The sequence below is a fragment of the Sparus aurata genome, chromosome 6 (assembly GCF_900880675.1).
Source record: "Sparus aurata chromosome 6, fSpaAur1.1, whole genome shotgun sequence".
Classification (NCBI taxonomy): Eukaryota; Metazoa; Chordata; class Actinopteri; order Spariformes; family Sparidae; genus Sparus; species Sparus aurata.
In genome coordinates this window covers 2,703,901-2,723,922 of record NC_044192.1, presented here as the reverse complement: position 1 = coordinate 2,723,922, position 20,022 = coordinate 2,703,901, and the positions used below count along the sequence as shown (strand labels likewise).

The 20,022-nt window shown below is 40.6% G+C and overlaps 2 protein-coding genes across 7 annotated transcripts in view; one reads left to right on the top strand and one right to left on the bottom strand.

The window, feature by feature from the left end:
- The window catches only part of LOC115582774 (dedicator of cytokinesis protein 3-like), a 391,011-nt gene that overhangs the window by 204,001 nt on the left and 166,988 nt on the right, over window positions 1–20,022 (bottom strand). The gene's annotated exons all lie outside the window — the stretch shown is intronic.
- LOC115583250 (CD276 antigen homolog) lies at window positions 676–18,397 on the top strand. Of its 6 annotated transcripts, XM_030419892.1 has the most exons (7): window positions 676–886; window positions 3,993–4,316; window positions 7,071–7,106; window positions 12,237–12,515; window positions 15,708–15,863; window positions 17,535–17,609; window positions 17,746–18,397. In XM_030419892.1, exons 1-7 carry the CDS (start codon window positions 790–792, stop codon window positions 17,802–17,804), a joined length of 1,026 nt encoding a protein of 341 aa, XP_030275752.1. In that variant the 5' UTR covers window positions 676–789; the 3' UTR covers window positions 17,805–18,397. The 6 variants fall into 6 exon arrangements, with proteins under 6 accessions (XP_030275752.1, XP_030275753.1, XP_030275754.1 ...); XM_030419893.1 differs by lacking the exon at window positions 7,071–7,106; XM_030419894.1 differs by lacking the exon at window positions 676–886 and having other exon boundaries at window positions 4,199–6,430.

Genomic DNA, 20,022 nt, shown 5'->3' with positions numbered 1-20,022 from the left:
AGATCCGCCTGGAATTATCTGAGTGCAGCTCTGACATTGAATACTATCAGTCTGAAGTGAAATGAGTCTGTGGAAACAGGTAGATTTCGTTCAAAGTAAATGTGAAATCAAAGGGAAATATCAGCAAAAATGTGACATTTTAGAGGGCTTTAATTTTGAAATTCCGAACCAGAACTTCCTTGAATTATCTGTGTGACTCACTGAGGTCGAATACTATCAATACTATCAGTCTGAAGCGAAATGAGTCTGTGGAAACAGGTAGTTTCCTCTTAATGTGGATCTGAATTTGAGGGAAAGATTAAAAATATTAGACAATTAAGTGGGCTTGTATTTTGAAATTCCTCATCAGAAACTCCAGCTATGGTGTTCTTTTTTTTATGTCGGAGTAATTATACACACAGATGAAATGTCATGCCCCCCATCTTCTAAGGCTTCAGTGTGATCAGAATTAGGATGGTAATGTGAATTCAGTAATTAATCACTGAGTTAATTCCTTAAATGCTCAATTAAGTTATTAAGTAAACGTTTAAATAATTCATCAATCAATTAACAGACTGGCTGATCGATTGAATTCGTGTGAAATTGCAGACAGTCTATGCTTTTATTTTGAATTCTGTCCTGGCACTGCATTACCGTAATATTGTCTATATACAGGCACTGCAAATTACCGGCGGCTAGGTTGACCAGGCTTTTCGGAGTGGAGGGTGGCTTGACCGCAGTGAGGTACTCCGCGTGCAGTCAGCTTCACTAAACACAGCTGAGCTCTGAGCTAGCTGTCACCGGGACAACATGTCGGGATTTAAACTTCCACCGACAGCTCTGGAGAGTCTGTTCCTGGGTCTCTGCCTGCTGATGTCTGTTGGGATGATACCGGGAAACGACAACGGTAAGGAAGTTAAATACATTATTGGGTGTTGGGCCGTGGAGAAGCATCCTTGGAGGCCCAAAGGTGGAGGATCCTATCTCGTAGAGGATGCTCCTCCATGGCGATTAGTGTAAAACAACTGAACTTCTTGTGCTGTTTGTGACATGAAGGTGATGGAAAAACGACCCTCGTTAAATGTTTGTGGGACGCTGTTTGTTTGCGACTGCCGTCGTAGTTTTCGTGTTCCTATTTTCGCATACTCGGTGTTTCCCACAGACTGCAGGAATTCGTGGTGGTAGCAGCGGGGGTGTGGGTTGCGCTTACCTCGACGGGGGGAAAGTAAGGAAAAGAAATGCAGAAGAACGGATACGCTGCTTTTTAAATTGGCACTAAAAAAAGAAGAAAGAAATCAAAACGTAATATGCGGCGGTCGGGCTTGACTGTGGCGCATCGCCACGAATTAGTCGATGAGTGGGAAGCACTGCAGATTAGCCACCTAGCTCAATTTGTTTCACGACCTGAGGCTGAACGCAGGCAGGTTGTGGATGTCCAGTCACGTTTTGATTGAGTCCTTACTGGAGGGCGGTGGTCAGTGTTGCCAGATATTGCGAGAGAAACAAGCAAGTGGGCCTATGAAAACAAGCCCAAAACAAGCGACTTCTCCTTTCGTAGTAAAAAATACATAAAAAGAGAGAGAGATTATTACACTTTGCACACACAAAAATGTCAACATGAATCCAGAAATATCATTGTATTTATCATTGTTTTTATATGTATGATCCTTTCTGTTTTAGTTCCAATAATACAATAGGACATGCAATACAATAGGAAGAGGAATACTTTAACAACAAGCCCAAGCCCCAAGTCGCTTATAATAAGCGGACTTGGCAACTATGGCGGTGGTGCTGGAGGCAGGGGCGTAGGAATGAGTTTAACATTGGGGGGGACACATATCGGAAACCTGACAGATCTGTTAATCATAGGTGTGATTGGCAAAGACAAAAACACAGGAAAATATACGGCTCCACTATGTCTCTCTTTACATTTATTTTGTCCCGTTGTCGACTTAAGCTAAGAAAGAAATAGTTCGCCCCACACATCCAAAATAACACATTCTTAGAACAGTGTTTCTCCTAGATTGTTTTGTCACAGCGGTGCTCTGAGTCGGAAACCTAGCAACTCTTGGGGGGTCTGGGGGCACGCCCCCCGTGAGAAAATTTTGAAAAATAACCCTTTAAATAGTGACTACTAGTGAGATTTTAGAAAAAAAATATTTTTTCTAATAAAATCTGCTGCTGGTTTGGAGTCACTGGGTCACATGACATGGAAGATATTGAAAAAACTGCATAATTTTATATTAATATATTTATGCTAAGTAATTTAATGACAGTCCCTAAATCAGTCTCAAGTGATTCCGCGTGAGGCTCTGGAGGTGAGCTGACCTCCTGCTGCTCAGACTGGGTGAACCTCAATAAAGTCGCGGCTGGACTCGGGTGAATATCTGCCGAATATCCAACCTGAAAGTAACTTCAAGTTAGGAGTGACATGAAGACATGAATCAGACGCTGAAAACGTTGACATGGGTGAGTGGCCGCTTCCCCCTCTGTGTGATAGTTTCAGATGCGGAGAGGGGGGAAATGTGGCTCCGCCGATCCGCCTCTGGAGGTAGTATCAGGGCCGCATTATTGGTGAGCCGTCCCAGTGTGAACAGATAATCCGGAGGCGCGGAGCGAGGGCGTGTCGGTCTGACAGTCTGATAACTGCACAGGTCCTTCACTCAACTAAATACAGAGAAATGTCCCACAGAGCAACGTTACAGGACTAAACAAAAGTAACGTAGTAACTCTAACTGTCTTTGGCAACTTAAATGTTGGGGCGGTGACAAGACACTGTGTTGCGCTTTCAAAATAAAAGCAAGTGAGCTAAATATTTCAAAATAAAATATTTTTCTCCTCCGCGGTATAATTTTGGGTGGGACAAATGCACCTGTCTCAGTATTGGAGGGGACACGTCTCCCTGTCCCCCCCGGTTCCTATGCCCTTGGCTGGAGGAGTTACATGTATGTTCATGTGTTGTTTCATTCAGTCGAGCAGGTGTGTTTGAAAGAAGAGAATGACACGTTTCTACATACTCACTGCCACAGCTCTAACTCTTCCCATCTAATGTAGAAGTACTTATTAATTTAACGCCATTATGAATGATGACATGGCATTTTATTTGCTTCAAACTGCTTCTTTGTAATAAAAAGGTTACAGCAATCAGTAAAGTATGCATGTGTGTGTTTCAGAGTTTGGTGCTCAGCATGTGCAGTTTTGTTTGAGGTTCTTAGAGGTCCTTGTTTGTGTTGCTACAGTTCATTTTCTGAATAAAACGCTGCATTCACACACAGTTGGAACCAGAGAGGAGGAACACCCTTATTTGTCCATAGTTTCCTGCTTATATACATGCTGTTCTACTTTGATTTGGCCTGATGCAAATGTGATCTATGTTTTAAGACTGGAAATGCACCGATGCCTTTTAGATGTTTTTTGTTATCCCCACACAACTATGGAAAGTAAACTTGATTTGCAACATTGAACAGAATCACAGACACTGAGCTCAGATTTCAGCTGAGAGTCTCCTGTTTACAATATTCTTGATCTTGTTAATGTAGAGAAATGTGTTTGTGTTGTGTTAATAATGGTGTGTGTGATGATATGCACATGTTTCTAAACTCTAACCTCTCTGAGTAAGAAGTCAAAGTGTAAAGAAAGGCTGCAGGTTGTCCAGCGTTGTGAATATCTCTTTGGACAGTGTGAGGTTCTGTCAGCCTGCAGGTCAGCAGGTCAGAAGCAGCTCCAGACACATCAGAAAATATCTCTCTTCAAATGTTTCTGAACACCGTTTTCATATCCAGGTCATCCAGGTCTGATGATGTCATCACTGAAATAACGCTGAGGTTGCATTAGTCACACAAACTGATTTATCAAAGCTTCTCCTTAGGGAGAATATTTCAGTAGGTGTGATGTGGAGGAACATTTAGAGACAGAAATAGTTTGATTACTAACTAACATGCTTGTAAACTGTTTTCACCTGACGGCTCTCTGTTGAACATAATGATTGTATTTATTTCATTTTCCATGTCCAGGTGTCAAAGTGGTCGTGGAAGAAGACAGTGATGCTGTTTTACCCTGTTTGATCAACACAGAGGACCTCACAGGAAAGACCTTTCACTGGAAGAAAGATGGTCAGAAGGAGGTGTTCTTTTATGAAGCACGCAGTCATTCCAATAACCGCCTCACAGGTCAAGATGAGCAGTTCATAGATCGAGTCTCACATTTTCAAGATCAACTGATGAACGGCAACGCCTCCATAAAGATCCAGAATACAAAGAAAGCCGACAGCGGGATCTACAGCTGCATTTTTCCACATCTTCAGCCGAGACAAACCTTCAAGATTGAGCTTGTTGTTGGTGAGTATTTTCATTAAACAGTTAATTTGCTGTTTGACAAGATCTCCAGCTGTTGTTGTAGGTTTGACTGTCGCTTCTTCTGAGTCCTTTTAGTCTCCTGTTACAATTAGTTACACCTGTTGACACCTGATAATCCCATATCCAGTGGGGAGAACAAGTATATGATACACTGCTGATTTTGCAGGTTTTCCCACTTACAAAGCATGTAGAGGTCTCTAATTTTTATCATAGGTACACTTCAATCGGAGAGACAGAAAATCGCATTGTATGATTTTTAAGTAATTGATCTGCATTTTATTGCATGACATAAGTATGTGATCACCTACCAACCAGTAAGACTTCCGGCTATCACAGACCTGCCCCCCTGTTCTCTACTCATATCTCTGTATTAACTGTACCTGTTTGAACTCGTTACCTGCATAAAAGACACCTGTCGACATACTCAATCAGACAGACTCCAACCAGAGAGCTCTGTAAGGACATCAGGGACAAAATTGAAGACCTGCACAAGGCTGGGATGGGCTACAGGAGAATAGGCAAGCATCTTGGTGAGAAGGCAACAACTGTTGGCGCAATTATTAGAAAATAGAAGAAGTTTAAGATGAAGGTCAATCTCCCTCGGTCTGGTTCCATGCAAGAGCTCACCTTGTGGGGCATCAATGATCATTAGGAAGGTGAGGGATCAGCTCAGCACTACACAGCAGGATCTGGTCAGTGACCTGAAGAGAGCTGGGACCACAGTTTCAAAGAAAACCATTAGTAACACACTACGCCGTCATGGATTAAAACCCTGCAGCGCACGCAAGGTCCCCCTGCTCAAGCCAGCGCATGTCCAGGCCTGTCTGAAGTTTGCCATTGACCACCTGGATGATCCAGAGAAGAAATGGGAGAAGGTTATGTGGTCTGATGAGACAAAAATAGAGCTTTTTGGTCTAAACTCCACTCGCCGTGTTTGGAGGAAGAAGAGGGATGAGTACAACACAAAGAACACCATCCCAACTGTGAAGCATGGAGGTTGAACATGATTCTTTGGGGATGCTTTTCTGCAAAGGGGATAGGACAACTGCACCGTATTGAGGGGAGGATGGATGGGGCCATGTATTGTGAGATCTTGGCCAACAACCTCCTTCCCTCAGTAAGAGCATTGAAGATGGGTCGTGGCTGGGTCTTCCAGCATGACAACGACCCGAAACACACAGCCAGGACAACTAAGGAGTGGCTCCGTAACAAGCATCTCAAGGTCCCGAAGTGGCCTAGCCAGTCTCCAGACCTGAACCCAATGGAAAATCTTTGGAGGGAGCTAAAAGTCCGTATTGCCCAGTGACAGCCCCGAAACCTGAAGGACATGGAGAAGATCTGTATGGATGAGTGGGCCAATTCCCTGCTGCAGTGTGTGTGCAAACCTGGTCAAGAACTACAGGAAACGTCTGCAAAACAAACTAAAATTTCTGTACCAAATATTAACTTCTGTTTTTCTGATGTATCAAATACTTATGTCATGCAATAAAATGCAAATTAATAACTTAAAAAGAAGAGTGCCTATGATAAAATTTGCAGACTTCTACATGCTTTGTAAGTGGGAAAACCTGCAAAATTGGCAGTGTGTCAAAAACTTGATCTCCCCACTGTAGTTGTTAGGCATTAGTCATTAGTTATTGAATTTTAAAATAAAATCTAGACTATCTTGGTAACTTAAAGATGCATTTGATTCTTAACAAGGTGATCAGGCCTAAAACTATTCAGCATCTATTTAATCACAATGTGAAATGTATATTGATCCATTTTTCTCTGTGTTGAGATGCTCTGTACATTATTACACCAGACTGAGCTGATCAGTTTCTCTGTTTGCACCATTAAAACACAATATTGCATCAAAGATTTTTTTTTTGGCAAAAGCTCCCTTATGAATGAGAAAGCAGAAAAACAGATCAGCCATGTCTGCTCACTAGACTTGTTTCAATGTGTAAATGTAAACATATTTCCTCCTTTCTTTCCTAACAAGCGAGGCCTGCAGGATCTTCTCTGTCTCTGCTTGGTGGAGGATCTGCAGCTCTTCTTCTGCTCTCTAACTAGTCTGCCTGCAATCTCAGCTCAAGTTTGTAATACTTTCTCTGGTAAACAGGCACCAGTTCAGTTCTTTCCCCCCCAAAAATCTGCAAAGCTTATTGTATATGCTGCAGTGTTTACATGCATGTTTGTGTCTTGGTGTCTGTATCTTCTTCTTCTCTGCTTTACGTGCTGCCAGCAGCAGGACTCTGGTAGGTCACCTGTATGTGCAACAGTGTGAATTTGTTGTATTCTCAGACACAGTGACCCACTCATAGAAATACTGCTACATAATGCTACTAGAGGCTGATTTTACCTTTGTACAGAGCCATGCTAACTGTTTCCCCTGCTTACAGTCTTCATGCTAAGCTAAGCTAACCAGCACTAACTGCTGCTTGTGGTTTCAATCTTCTAACTCTGCAACATGGTTAAAAAATGAAATGTGAAGCTGCTGAGTGGAGTGCTGCCTGATTACTTCTTCCTGCTTAGTTCAAGAGAGATTCTGACACATCTTGTCATCCATTTGATAAGTAGATGATAGTTTAAGAATGCAGCTCTCTCATTAGATATGTGGCCTTTGTTGTGTGAATTAGCGCCTCTGCTCATGTTGAAAAATTAATCCAGTAATAACATGTTGACAATGACATGACAAGTTCATAATATCGCCTGTTCACGTCACAAAAACTAACGTTCTTATTTGTCCTTTAGAACAACTCTTGAGAGACCGATCAGGAGAAATCCCAGGTGAGTGATGATGTCACTGATCTCTGTACCTGTAAGGTGTGCTACAGCTCTCTGTGCCTCAGTATCAGTCAAAGGTTCTGATCCAGTAACTCCATGTAGACGTGTTGTTCTCACAGTGCAGCAGGTTGACATGAGCAGAGGAACCAACCAACATCATGTCAGCGGATCACTTCATGGAATCAGCTTTGATTAATCAATTATTTTATTAGATATAACATTGAAGCATTTTTATCCTGGTTATCTTTAAAGACAGAAGGATTAATAGGCGGTGAGTCCTGATTATGATGATGTTACTGATCTCTACATCTGCAGTGTTTATCAGCTGTTCAGACACCAACACAACGTTCACTCTGGTCTACTTATATATTTGGTAAATGTCAGAGGCCACTAATTAATACAGCCTACAGAACTACTAATGTTCTGCAGTTCTATAAAGGCTGACCAGAGTGGATAAACAGTCAGGGAACACTACAAACACATTCACTAATTCAGTCAGAGCAAGAACATCTGTGCAAGTGAAATACAACAATATTCTTACTCAGATTTTCTGCAGCGTTGATAAAGTTCCTGCGGCAAAAACCACACAGTGATACGAAGAGTGCTGCTGTAACTGCACGGCTTTGTTCGGTGGCATTAGTTAATCCTTACATGTACAACAGGTTTGCATATATGTAAAATGTTTACCCTCAGCTTGTTATATGTATGACTGGTGATTATAGAGTGACGCTATTTTCAACATTTTAGGCCATTTCAAGCAGAAACTCTGTTTTAACCTGCCTCGATCACTATGGTAACCTGTCTATCGGTGGCCCTGAATGTGGGTTTAGACTCAACTTACCTCACTAACTTACTAATGTTGCTTGGTAGTTCACCCTCTGGGCAGTGTGTTTATATTAAGTATTGTGTCTCATGTTTTGAATGATACTCAGATTCTGGGTCACAAATTTGTAGCACACATTGCAGATCTAGAAATCTGTGACATCATCGATCAACTCTGGCCAGTGATTTCTCCTGATCGTCTCTTAAAGCGAAACTCTCGCCAAAATGCAACTGAGGCTTTTTTTGTGAATGTATATGAGTCAAACCTTTGTGTAAAAGCATAATAATGATGAAAGAGGCACTCTTAAGATTTACCGTATTTTCGTTTTCAGCTCAAACTCATTTTCAATGGGAGTGCTACGGGCACTTTTACGATAACATCAAAATCTCTCTGTTTAAAACAGTAAGAAGTCTCGACACAACATGAAACTTTGCTGGTAGTATCACCAGGGTCTCTACACATGAACACGAGCATTGAGAACATTGTTTGTGTACACAGAGTTTACTAAAAAGAAGGTTTTTGAACAACTCACGTTAGCAGTAGCTTGTTCTACTCGCACAAATGATATTTGTTTGATCAGATCAGATTGGCTACATTAGGAGTTAAAACATGAAATTGACTCACTGTAATTGTGGTTCTGTCTGTTGGTATTTAACAACTGGCTCACCAAAATCAAAACCAGATTTGGGCTAATAAATGTCGAAAATGTAATAATTTGATGCTATCGTAAAAGTGCCCGTAGCACTCACAATGAAAATGTGTTTGAACCGAAAACGAAAAAACGGTAAATCTTAAAAGCAGAGATGGACGGAGTAGTCTACCCCAGTACTTGAGTAAGAGTACAAATACTACTGGTCAAAATTTACTCCGTTACAAGTAAAAGAGTAAAATGTTACTTGAATAAGAGTAAAAAAGTACTTGCTTTTAAAGGTACTTAAGTATCCAAAAGTACATGCTTTTAAATTTACTTTAAGTAAAAGTAAGAGTAAATTTCTTATTTTTCACATCAATGAATTACTATAATGTTTTCTAAATTGATTTAATTCATGTTCGATACTGCAACGAAAATAGCCCATCTACAAGCTCACTAACACATCACTTCTGACTTCTGCTATGAGCCTGCCTGTTAATCAGGCATGCAAGGATGGTGTACGACAAAGTATACATCCAGCTTAATCAGCCCAAAAGCAGCGTTCCCCCAGGATTATACTAGAACAGCATTTCTCAGTAATATGGCATATGGATTAACTGAAGCAAAGCAAGGGGTTCGACAGAAGTTTGGTGAGTGTTAATAACAAATAACGTTACGTTATGAGAGCGTATCATTCGGCCTTCGTTTAAAACCACAACACACACGCACACACAGCGCCACTTCCTACAAAATGTAGTTTTTGTGATCAACACACTAAAGACTGAGACTGAGGATTGTCCTTCTTCTCCTGATGCAGCCGTTGTCGCGGTTTTGTGTTGACAAACGCAGTCGAGAGCGTGGCTACTTTGGTGGTATCCTTATGGGGAGGGATGACGTATTTCCGCTTTTACGTAGATCCCAGTGGAGAGCGTGCACTGTGATAGGTTTCCTTCTTTGACAAACACAGCTTGTGTCCAATAGTATTTTAGAAAAAAAAAAAAAAGAAAAAAAGAGCAGACCTGAAAGTAACGAGTACTTTTCAGCCTTCCTAAAAATTAACTCGAGTAAAAGTAAAAATATTTGTCTTGGAAATGTATTCAAGTAAGAGTAATAAGTACTAAAGAAATCTAATACTCAAGTAAAGTGCAAATCCTCAGGATATGTACTTAGGTACAGTACTCAAGTAAATTACTCTGCTACTGTCCACCACTGCTTAAAAGTGCCTCTTTCATTGTAATTTTGCTTTTACATGACGGTTTGACTCAGATACATTCCAAAAAAAAGCCTAGGTTGCATTTTGGCGAGAGATTTATTTTAAGATATCACTGAGTCACGATACAAAAGCCCTTCAGCCTTTTATGACAGAAAGTCATTACCACTATTTGAAATTACAATTAAAGCTAAAAGATGCTGTTCTTGTAATAGAATTAAGAAACAGTTTACATTTACTAATGCTGTGAACATTAAAAGCATGAACAAGCAGTTAATTAATGACATAACTAGCATTCAGTAAATGTTAACAAATATTAATGTATATTAAAAGGGTTTACATGTTAATTAAGTTACTATTATAACTATAGGCTGATAAAGATGTTAACATGTATGTCAGTTCATTTCATTAAGATTTTTTTTTTCTGTAAATCAGATCGAGTGAAGTTGATACAGGATAAACTGCACTATAATATTTAGGTTAGATATCAGTTAAAGAATGTATGTTTACATGAAGACAGAGGAAAGAAAACCTCCTCATGGACACAGATCACGTATCACTCCACTCCTCTCAAACTTTAACAAAAATAAACTGGAGGACAAGCAATGTGTCAGCAATTAATCTTAGATAAACATTTACACAAACAGTTAATGAAATGACAGGACATACATGTTAATTAATAAGCTAACATATTGATTAACTAATATTAGTAGCACCTTTAAATAAAATGAACAACAAGAGACATTTATTGTTTTCATTAAATGCTAGTCAAAACATATTACTGTATAAACAAATGGTAATTAATTTGTCCTTACTGTCAAGTGTTGCCATTTTTACTTAATTTTCTCTTAAATGTTCTAACCATTAATTTTAAGGGATATTCCGGTGTAAATTTAATCCATGTTCTAACACACCGTGACACCGAGTAGGACTCCCCCTCAAGAGATAAAGTTTGCAGAGCGCTAGCTCACGTAGCGTTATTAACCTCAGAAACGACCGCACGACAACAATACACTGCAGTAAATGGATCCAAATATAAACCGCCACCAAAAAGCCACAAATAATGCTCAGAACAGCACCAAACTTCAGCAACAGTACAAATAGGGTCTCAGCACATAGTCCGGGGCATCTAACCTCCGCTAGCTTAGCTGGATTTCTATTGTGAAGCTAAAAACAGATTTCAACTCTCCTCCATCAGCTTCCGGGTCGGGGAAGTCCCGACGCGACGATTACCGAGTGCGGTTAGAAATGCTCAATTCCGTTCTTTTCCCTGTCCGCTCTCGATAATAACTGTTATAAACTGGCAGGTAAGACACATATGAACTTTGATTGCTTTTCCATGGAGTCATAATCATACATTTTCATCCATGAGCCGCGGAACTCTACTGCACTCGGTAATCGACTCGTCGGGACTTCCCGTCAACAGGAAGCTGCTGCAGAAGAGTGGTAAATTTAGTCAGCTTTTCAGTAGAAATCCAGCTAAGCTAGCGGAGGTTAGATGCCCCAGACTATGTGCTGAGACCCTATTTGTACTGTTGCTGAAGTTTGGTGCTGTTCTGAGCATTATTTGTGGCTTTTTGGTGGCGGTTTATATTTGGATCCATTTACTGCAGTGTATTGTTGTCGTGCGGTCGTTTCTGAGGTTGATAAAACTCCGTAAATTAGCGGTCTGCTAACTTGATCTCTCGAGAGGGAGTCTAACACAGTTTCACGGTGTGTTAGACCATGGATTAAATTTACACCGGAATATCCCTTTAATAGTCCATTATCGGTTAATCATTAATAACATATGAAATATGTGGGACTTTCTTCCGTTATAAAACTATTTCAACTGTTAAAATGATATTTGTTTGATGCAAAATCAGATTGGCTACATTAGGAGTAAAAAAATGAGAATGACTCACTGTAATCGTGGTTCTGTCTATTGTTATTTAAGAACTGGCTCACTAAATCCATTAATAAAAAAATCAAAACAAAATCAAAACCAGATTTGGGCTAATAAATGTCTAAAATATAATAATATCAGTTTGTATACAATGTCTTTTTGTATCTTTGAATTACAAATTGCTTTAATTTTAAATACACATTCATATGCGGGGGTTCTTACTTTGATTTGATGAGCAAATATTTGTAATTTCTAACAAGATACTTTTGGATGTATTGTGTCCATCTCTAAATAAGTCAACAATGATCCATGAGGAAGCGCCAAGGAGGCGACACATTTTAAATTTAAAGGCTTCATGGTAGGGTATTTCAGAGGAAGGAAGGATAGGAATAAAAACTTCAGCCAGTTGACTTCTTGAATTCACTGAATTCTGAGAGTGTGATGCACAAAGTGGAATATGAGGTTTAATGAGGTTGGACAGGTTTGAAGGGATGAGCTAATTTACAATACATCCACAATCAGTGAAGGTAGAAACACAAAAACATGCCATTATTACATTAAAATGTTTTTTGTTATGTACATAGGTGCACCAAAGCCTATCATCACAATACTTGATGCCACAAAGGACTGGGCGCTGCTGCAGTGTGTTGTTCGAGGAGCTTCTCCAAAACCTAAAGTGGAGTGGCAGGACAGCTCTGGAAATGTCTGGGAAACTGCTGAGGACCATCAGGTCTCAGAGAGAAGAGGCAGCTTCTATGTTACCCTCAACACCAATGTTACCAGAACTGACCGCTACCGCTGTAATGTCACTCAGGAGGAAATTAGCCATCAGACAAAAGCTGAGACCTTCGTGTTTATCAATGGTGAGTTTTCTTGTCTTGATGTTTTACTCATCAAATGAATTAAATTAGGGCCCGAGCAGGCCTTGACCTGCGAGATCCCTATTGTTTTTGCAGTGACGACTTTTTTGTCCCAAATGATCGCATTTTTCACTGCCTGAACGTACCCTAAAACTCACCAAACTTGAAATATATGTCACACCTGCTGAAAAATTTTACAATCTATTGTCATTCTCAATTTCCACCACTAGTTGGCCCTATAATCAAGGAAATGCGTTTTGGCTTATAACTGCTATATACGTTGTTGTACATACAGAAACCTTAAATCCAAGTGTTTGCTGAATGGTTCTGAACCTCGTGATATAGGATATATAGATATTAGCGAAATGTCACAAATCTACTTGAACTCCTCCCAGGCAATATCACCCGTTTGCATGAAACTTTGCACACAGCATCTGTGGATTCTCCTGACAAAAAGTTATCAAAACAATTGTGATATTTCAAAGAATACTCAAGTTATTAAATAACTTCCTGCAGATTTTGCGCAAAACAGGAAGTGTTGCATATCTCCACATTAGGGATGGTAAGATTCACCGATTCGTATCGGTACATCCGTATGAAAATTTACGAGGTGGTTGCATTGATGACAGAAGTGTGCATTTGTAAAAAAATCCAGATGAACTCGAGATGTATCGTGTATAAAATCTCTGCATCGATAAAATCCGACTCGTATCTATACTTAAAATAAACTAATTTAGAAGTACGACCAAGTGCTTGTTTCAATTCTCATCACCACGGCCGCCATCGGCCAATTCAGCCAGAGTCTCGTCCCTCCAAGTTGGAGGCTGGTGAGCAGAGCACCAAACAGCTGGCGTGAAATCAGAGCCAGTCAGAGAGAAAGTAAGCATGGATGAAGAAGAGATACACTCGCTGGTCACTTACAAGTCTGGTGTTTGTGGACACTTCAGCTTTTATAAAAGAGATGGTCAGCTTGAGAAATGCCATCTGAAAAATGTGCTGTGCTGCGATTAAAAACACAGGGAGTACACCCAATCTAAGCTCTCATCTGAAGCGGCGACAAGGCGTTAATGTGACAGAGAGGTCCTCTTTGGCTCCGGTGGTTAGCACCAGTGGGGGGCTGCTGCTAACACAATGTTAGTGTTTTAGTGACACGTGAGTTACCCTCGTGCTGAAAACAGGACTTTTCGCATACATGACGTCACTCCCCGAGACGCAAGAAGAAAGCAAAAATATATATTTTTACAAGGCAAATGACAAAAATAGTAGTAATAGTAGTAATAGTAATGCACAGTAACTTGAATAAGTGACTTTAATCTGATTACTGCTTTGGAAATATTAAAGCGTTAAATTACTCGTAGTGGTCAGCTTAGAGTAATGCGTTACTGGCATCACTGATTGTGTAGCTTAAGTGCAACATGGAGCTTAAAGATAAAAGAAGACATAAAAACAGGACAATTAACTGGATTTGGCCCCAGTACCCCCGCTCCACCTTGAAAAAGGTGGTATAAAAGCGGTAACATCACCCGCTACCCGCATGGATAAAGCGGAAGACAACGGAACGGAACGGAACTTTGGAGGAAAGTCAGAGATATGGACCAATTTCAAACAAGTTATGGGCTGTGACAACATGTGTGTCAATCTGTGCAATTTTTGCATTCATTCAGCAGCTATAACTGCCAAAAGGCACCGCTGCTTAGAGTTTAGTTTCCCATTGTCCCTGCTGAAAGACTAAAGGACACTGAACATGAACTATCTGCACCACTTTGTATTCCATTGTACAGTATTCTTTGCATCGCATCATATCGCACTGTATTGCATTGTGTTAAACCAAATTGTACTGTATCGCACTGTATCGCAGTAAGTGGGAGAACTGTATCGTATCTTATCGGTGGCTGTTTTATATGAATCTTAAATGTATCATATCGTTCGCAGTGTATCGAGATGCGTATCGTTTCGCCTCAGTGTTGAAGATGCACATCCCTACTCCACATTGGTGTGTCCGAATGACATGAATCTCAGGTTACTACCTCCCCTTGAGCCCTTGAGGCTCTGTGCTCTATTTTGGCTCAATACCACTACGTGGCGCTCTTTAAATTGAAGTATTTTTATATCTTCACATTGGTAGGTCAGATTAACACCAAACTTGGTACAATTATTGCCATGCCCTCCTGACGATAGCTGATGAATGGTGTGACAAGGGGACTCTATAGCGCCCAATGGAATATTAACAATCCAAGCCCCATCTCCCACATGCACACACATGAATGACATTTGGTATGTATATGCATCATGACCAGACGCACAAAAAACATCGGGGTACAAAACTGTCACTCCAACAGGAAGTCGGCCATTTAGATTCAGACTTCTAATTTCAACCCCATTTGATCCATTTCCATGCCTCGTTCTTTAACGAACTCCTCCTAAGGATTGAACACCACAGACTTACAATTCACTCAGTATCATCCTCAGACCTTCAACATGAAAAGTTATCAAAAGCTTTCACCTATGTCAAACATGCTGGGTGTCATGATGAGGTCCATTTTCGTGCTTCGCCATAAAGCATCAAGTCCTTATAATTTCAACATACAATTTCCCATGTACACCAATTTCATCACACATGTGTACGATGTCACCCTAAATACCTTCATGCATCAATACTGAGTCATATCCATAGCGCCACCTACTGGACACAGGAATTCAGACTAACATCCTATTTACATGACATTTATAGGTTTTTTTCTCCATATCATACACTACAAGATGACATGCAACTAAAAAGTGAGCACATCCTCCTAGAACGCTGTCGCTTGACGCGCGTGGACTGAAAATCAATAATCTAAACATAACTGACCACAAATTACTTTGAGGGATTCTTCACCTGTAGTCCATTTTGTATTTTTGTAGATTGCAGGGAGTTTTTCTGACTTCAGCGTACATTATTTAATACCGGCGGAAGCAGGCCACCAAATCAGAAAGGAACAACTTCCTCAATGAATGTATTGCGTGAACAAGCCCCAACAGCAGCATGCCCCGACGTGCGTGGACCCGTTCATCGCTGCTTGCAGCTTTAACTCTTCATGTGTTGCTAGTTTAAAGTATTTTAAATGTTGTTCTGGGTAGTCTATGTTCAGTGTGATGTCCATGATATGCAGTAACATTTTGAGTTTTACATGAACTCTTCGTGATGTGTTTCAGTGAACCCATCCAGTGTTTCAGGGAAACTCTGTGAGGACCCATCCAGCAAAGTGGTCATCGGATGGCTGTTTGGAATCGTTATAGGAGCTGTAGTTCTTGCTGCAGTACAGTTTGGGCTTGTAGCTTCAAAGCGCATCACAGTTACCTGTAATCGAGGTAAGTTCATGTTATGTATTGGATCAACATATATCAACACAGGAGGTTTGCCAGGATAATATTTATGAGTTCTTTATTTCTTTGCTCCATCTGAGAACAAACCAGGGGAAAAAGTTTTAGTTAGAACAAGTGAAACTGAGCTCTCCCTCAACAGTTGTGTGCTCCCCCTGCTGGAGCCACATGGTAACTACTGCTGATGGTGTAATAACAGCACCTTGAACATGAAACATAAGAAAACACAAAAGCACTCTAACCCCGATATCACACCAGATACGTGTCCGCTGCGTTACGACTCCGATCAGGTTTTGCTTCTCTGTCCGGCAACCCCCGCCGGCTGCGTTTTGAGTCCGCCACGGTGCAGTACTGTTGACAACTGGTGTCGCGAGACTGAGGACTTCCCGCGATCCGGAGGATCAGTAGAAGAGCTTGTATTCGTCTCTTTTTTTAGTGTTTTATTTTAAAAAGTAACCAGATGTTATATTGCTGTTTCAGTGCGTGACTTCCTTTCTGCTCGGTGCTAAATTCAGTGCAATTGCTGCGTCGTGCTCCGGCATCCACCAGAAATTGAAGTCCTGCGTATCTGTTCCGGAGGGCTTCGGACTGCCGGAGCAGATACACAGCACGGCAGACCTGGTGGAAGTTAACATATAGATTAGAGGGAAACCTATCCGCTCCACTGCCGTGGCAGAGCCGTAACACAGCGGACATGTACCTGGTGGAATCTCAGGGTAACTGCCGCAACTGACAATAACCATTATAACCATCAACTATGATGTAACATGAAGAGGCTCGTATATCAGAATGAAAGCATTAAATTATTTTGTGATTTTTAGCAGATTTTTATGGAGCAAGAACAGTCTCATAATGGATAAATGCACACAAAGGAATGAATGCACGAAAAAGGACTCACAAATGTATTTGGGGAGTTGTGTATATATATATATGTCTCGAGACACAAACACATTTTCGATGCACACACAAATATGCTTCAATCCATATATAAGTAAAAAATATAAAAATAAGATTTGTAAACATATTTGTGATGCGCACACAAATATTTCTTGTTTTAATTATGTGCAATAAAAATTCACAAAAATGTACAAATCGTCAGTTATTTGCAATTTTCACCAAAAACATATTTGGAAGTTGTTACATTGATATATGGATTGTCAAATGCACATTTGTCTCAGTGCTTTTAATTTGTAAACCTCCCTGCATCTGTGTGCGGATTTTTGAGACTCATCTAGCGCGACTCCGTTTCACAAATGCATTTTTTCTACAAGGGGGTCATCTGCAGCCAATCAGATGTCTCACTCCTTTACAGCCAATCACATGAGTGCCTCCCCACGAGGGGTTTTTAACTGACGTCATTACAGCGCGCAACGGATCTAGAATGATATGGATCTAACTGTAAGGAGTTAAATGCAAAAACAGTAGAAGGAAAATGGCCATTAAAAATGCAAAAAGACTTTTGAAACATCACACAGAATCTTTTGTTGGCCTCTACAGTTATTACTATGTAATATAAAAGTTGTTCCTCACAACATTGTGGCAGCTGTGGAGTATGACCTACACATTTAACTGGTGCCTGGTAATAACACACATCTTTTAGATGATAATTGCACAAATGAAATCATGACCTGTTTCTCCTTTTGTGTCTATGACTCACAGGTGCAGCTCCAGAACCAACTACCACCTCTAATGATCTAACAAAGGACACACCACTGCTGCAGGTTGGAGTTACAGGTGATTATCCAAAATGTTCTGAGTGGCAGGACAGTTCTGGAAACATCCTGCTACAGAAACACAGGTCTCAGATATAATCTATACTTTATGTATGTGTTTACTTTATTTAATGTAGACTTTTGTTTGTTTTCTGCAGTTGACCATCAGCATCAAAACGGTTCATCTAAAGCTCCTCCAGAGACACCACCCCTTTGACAGCTTTCTGTTGGAAAGGGGTGTGTTTGTGTGTGCGCATTATTATCTTTAAAGCTAGGGTCTATAATGTTGTTCAAAAACACATTTTGTTATACTAGGTGAAATGGTCCTTCTATCCTGAGAGTAGTCAATACATTATATATTCAGAAAAAGGAACGAAAATAATCAGATCTTTTCGGCAGCTGTAGGACTGAGAAAAATCTGACCCATCCGTGCTATCCGGCCCGAAAAGCAAGGATTTGATCGATGGAAACAACTGGGGCATGCGAAGGGCCTGAAAAGTGATGCAGAGGTTGCTCTCTTTCTGTTGGTCACGTGAGGTTTGCCAACTTGGCTACATTTGTGGCTCGTATTAGCCCAATGCTAACATTAGCTTCTTTGTGTGTTGTTTTTAGCCATGAGAATGGCTAATGAGTCGGCCCAATTTCCACTGGATACGGGTCCGATGCGTTGCGGCTCCGGTCCGGTTTTGCTCCACTGTCCGCCGTTCCTGTGATAATCACATAATCACTTGCGACCGCAGTTATAGGTCTGTGTTATTAAAAACAACAATGCGAAGTGTTGCCGACCGAAGGATCAGCAGAAGAGCTTGTGTGTCTCTTTTTTGAGATTTGTGTGCTGGTGTCAACACAGAGTGTAACCGGATGCACTGACAGGATTGGGGGGGGGGGAATTAGAGGAGGTGCAGCTTTCAAATCTTGCTAGCTCTCCAGGATTGTAGTCCCTAGCTTTAATGTCACAATCCAAACCACATCTTCAACGTTAGTGGAGCACAGAGCAAAAGTTTTGGTGAGCAGTTGTGTAGAATGCAGAGGCTGGTTGTTGGATTTGCAGGAAAGAGATATTTCAGATTGTTCTCTAATCACATTTTTAAACTCACTCACTCGTGCTGATTACGATGGTGATTTGATGATATTCACCGTGATGTTGTCTCAGACAAACTGTGTCATGTACTCACATCAGCTGAGAGCTGCAAGCTACATTCCCAGCAGGTCCAAGGAACTTCTCCTCACTGCAGCAACGCGAGGTCCTGTTAGTATTCCAGATCAGTTAGCGCCAGCAGCTGCGACACAAAGCTTACCCACTGCCTTCACAATCTGAGGAACACCAAGCAAGTTAGCACCGAGCTGCTATCCCTGCAAATGAAGGAGCGAACTGTTTCCTCCACCTGCTGTCTTTTATCAGACATGGCAAGAACAGCATTCAACATTGGAATTACAACCTTTTCCTGCAACCCACCAGCACCTTTTCTTCAAAGACTGGTAATGTTGAACTGGGCCTGAACGACTAACCACAGGACTTGGTGGGACCAAGGTTGATGTGATGCATATGTGTTCAATCAGTGTGTTTTTTTCACTGTTTTGGTGTTAATGTGATCTCAGGTCAGGTTATTGGTAGTTTGCTTTCCTAGACGGTTAATTTGAGGTTGAATGCTGCTTCACACAGACTCAGGGTATTTGCATGCAGCTAACCAACTTCTCCAACTGGGCATCACGTCTCACACACACACACACACACACACACACACACACACCTGTGTATATAGTACATGTTGGTTAGATTGTGTTTTCATCTTCGTGTTAAATCAAAGGCATTTACTCCTTCTTGCTGTCTATTCAATATTGTACAAGAGTAAAAGTTACCAACCTTAACACTATCAAGAACTCCAGACCGATATGGTAAATTTGTGATGTTTTCCCTTCTTAAATGGTAGTGATTTACTTTAAATTGGATATTAATATTTATCATAATTAATATAAATATTATCATCCCTGATAATCATTCATTATTATTGATAGCCAAAATTCCCCAGCTGAAAGCTGTCGGTAGTTAATGAAAGCTATTTTTGTCAAATGTTTATTAAGCTTTGAAACACTGATCCAATCCAAATGCTTAAAATTCATATAAACACGTCTTATTTGGCGTTCAGGTGTTCACATGGTGAATATGATTATGTGAGTGATGTAATGATGTAATAACCGTTTTCTACGCTATGAACTGTTTTGGACTTCTGCTTGTTAATGAAATGTAGTATTACTCTTGTTTTTCACTGGAAAAAGTAAAGGATGGTACAGTGATAACTGGCTGTAACTTGCGTAGGACAGGTCAGATGCAGATGTTTTTCTTTTCTTACTGTAATACTGAGCAGTAAAAGTGACTCATTATGTCATATATTTCATAAACAGACAAGTTATCAGCGATTATCTGTGGGACCTTG

Excerpts from the sequence above, each read along its gene's own strand:
- LOC115583250 (XM_030419890.1), top strand. The coding sequence starts at position 6,115 with ATGCTCTGTACATTATTACACCAGACTGAGCTGATCAGTTTCTCTGTT. Across the intron at positions 7,107-12,236 it reads CCGATCAGGAGAAATCCCAG|GTGCACCAAAGCCTATCATC; the intron begins GTGAGTGATGAT and ends TTATGTACATAG. Across the intron at positions 17,610-17,745 it reads GCTGCAGGTTGGAGTTACAG|TTGACCATCAGCATCAAAAC; the intron begins GTGATTATCCAA and ends TGTTTTCTGCAG.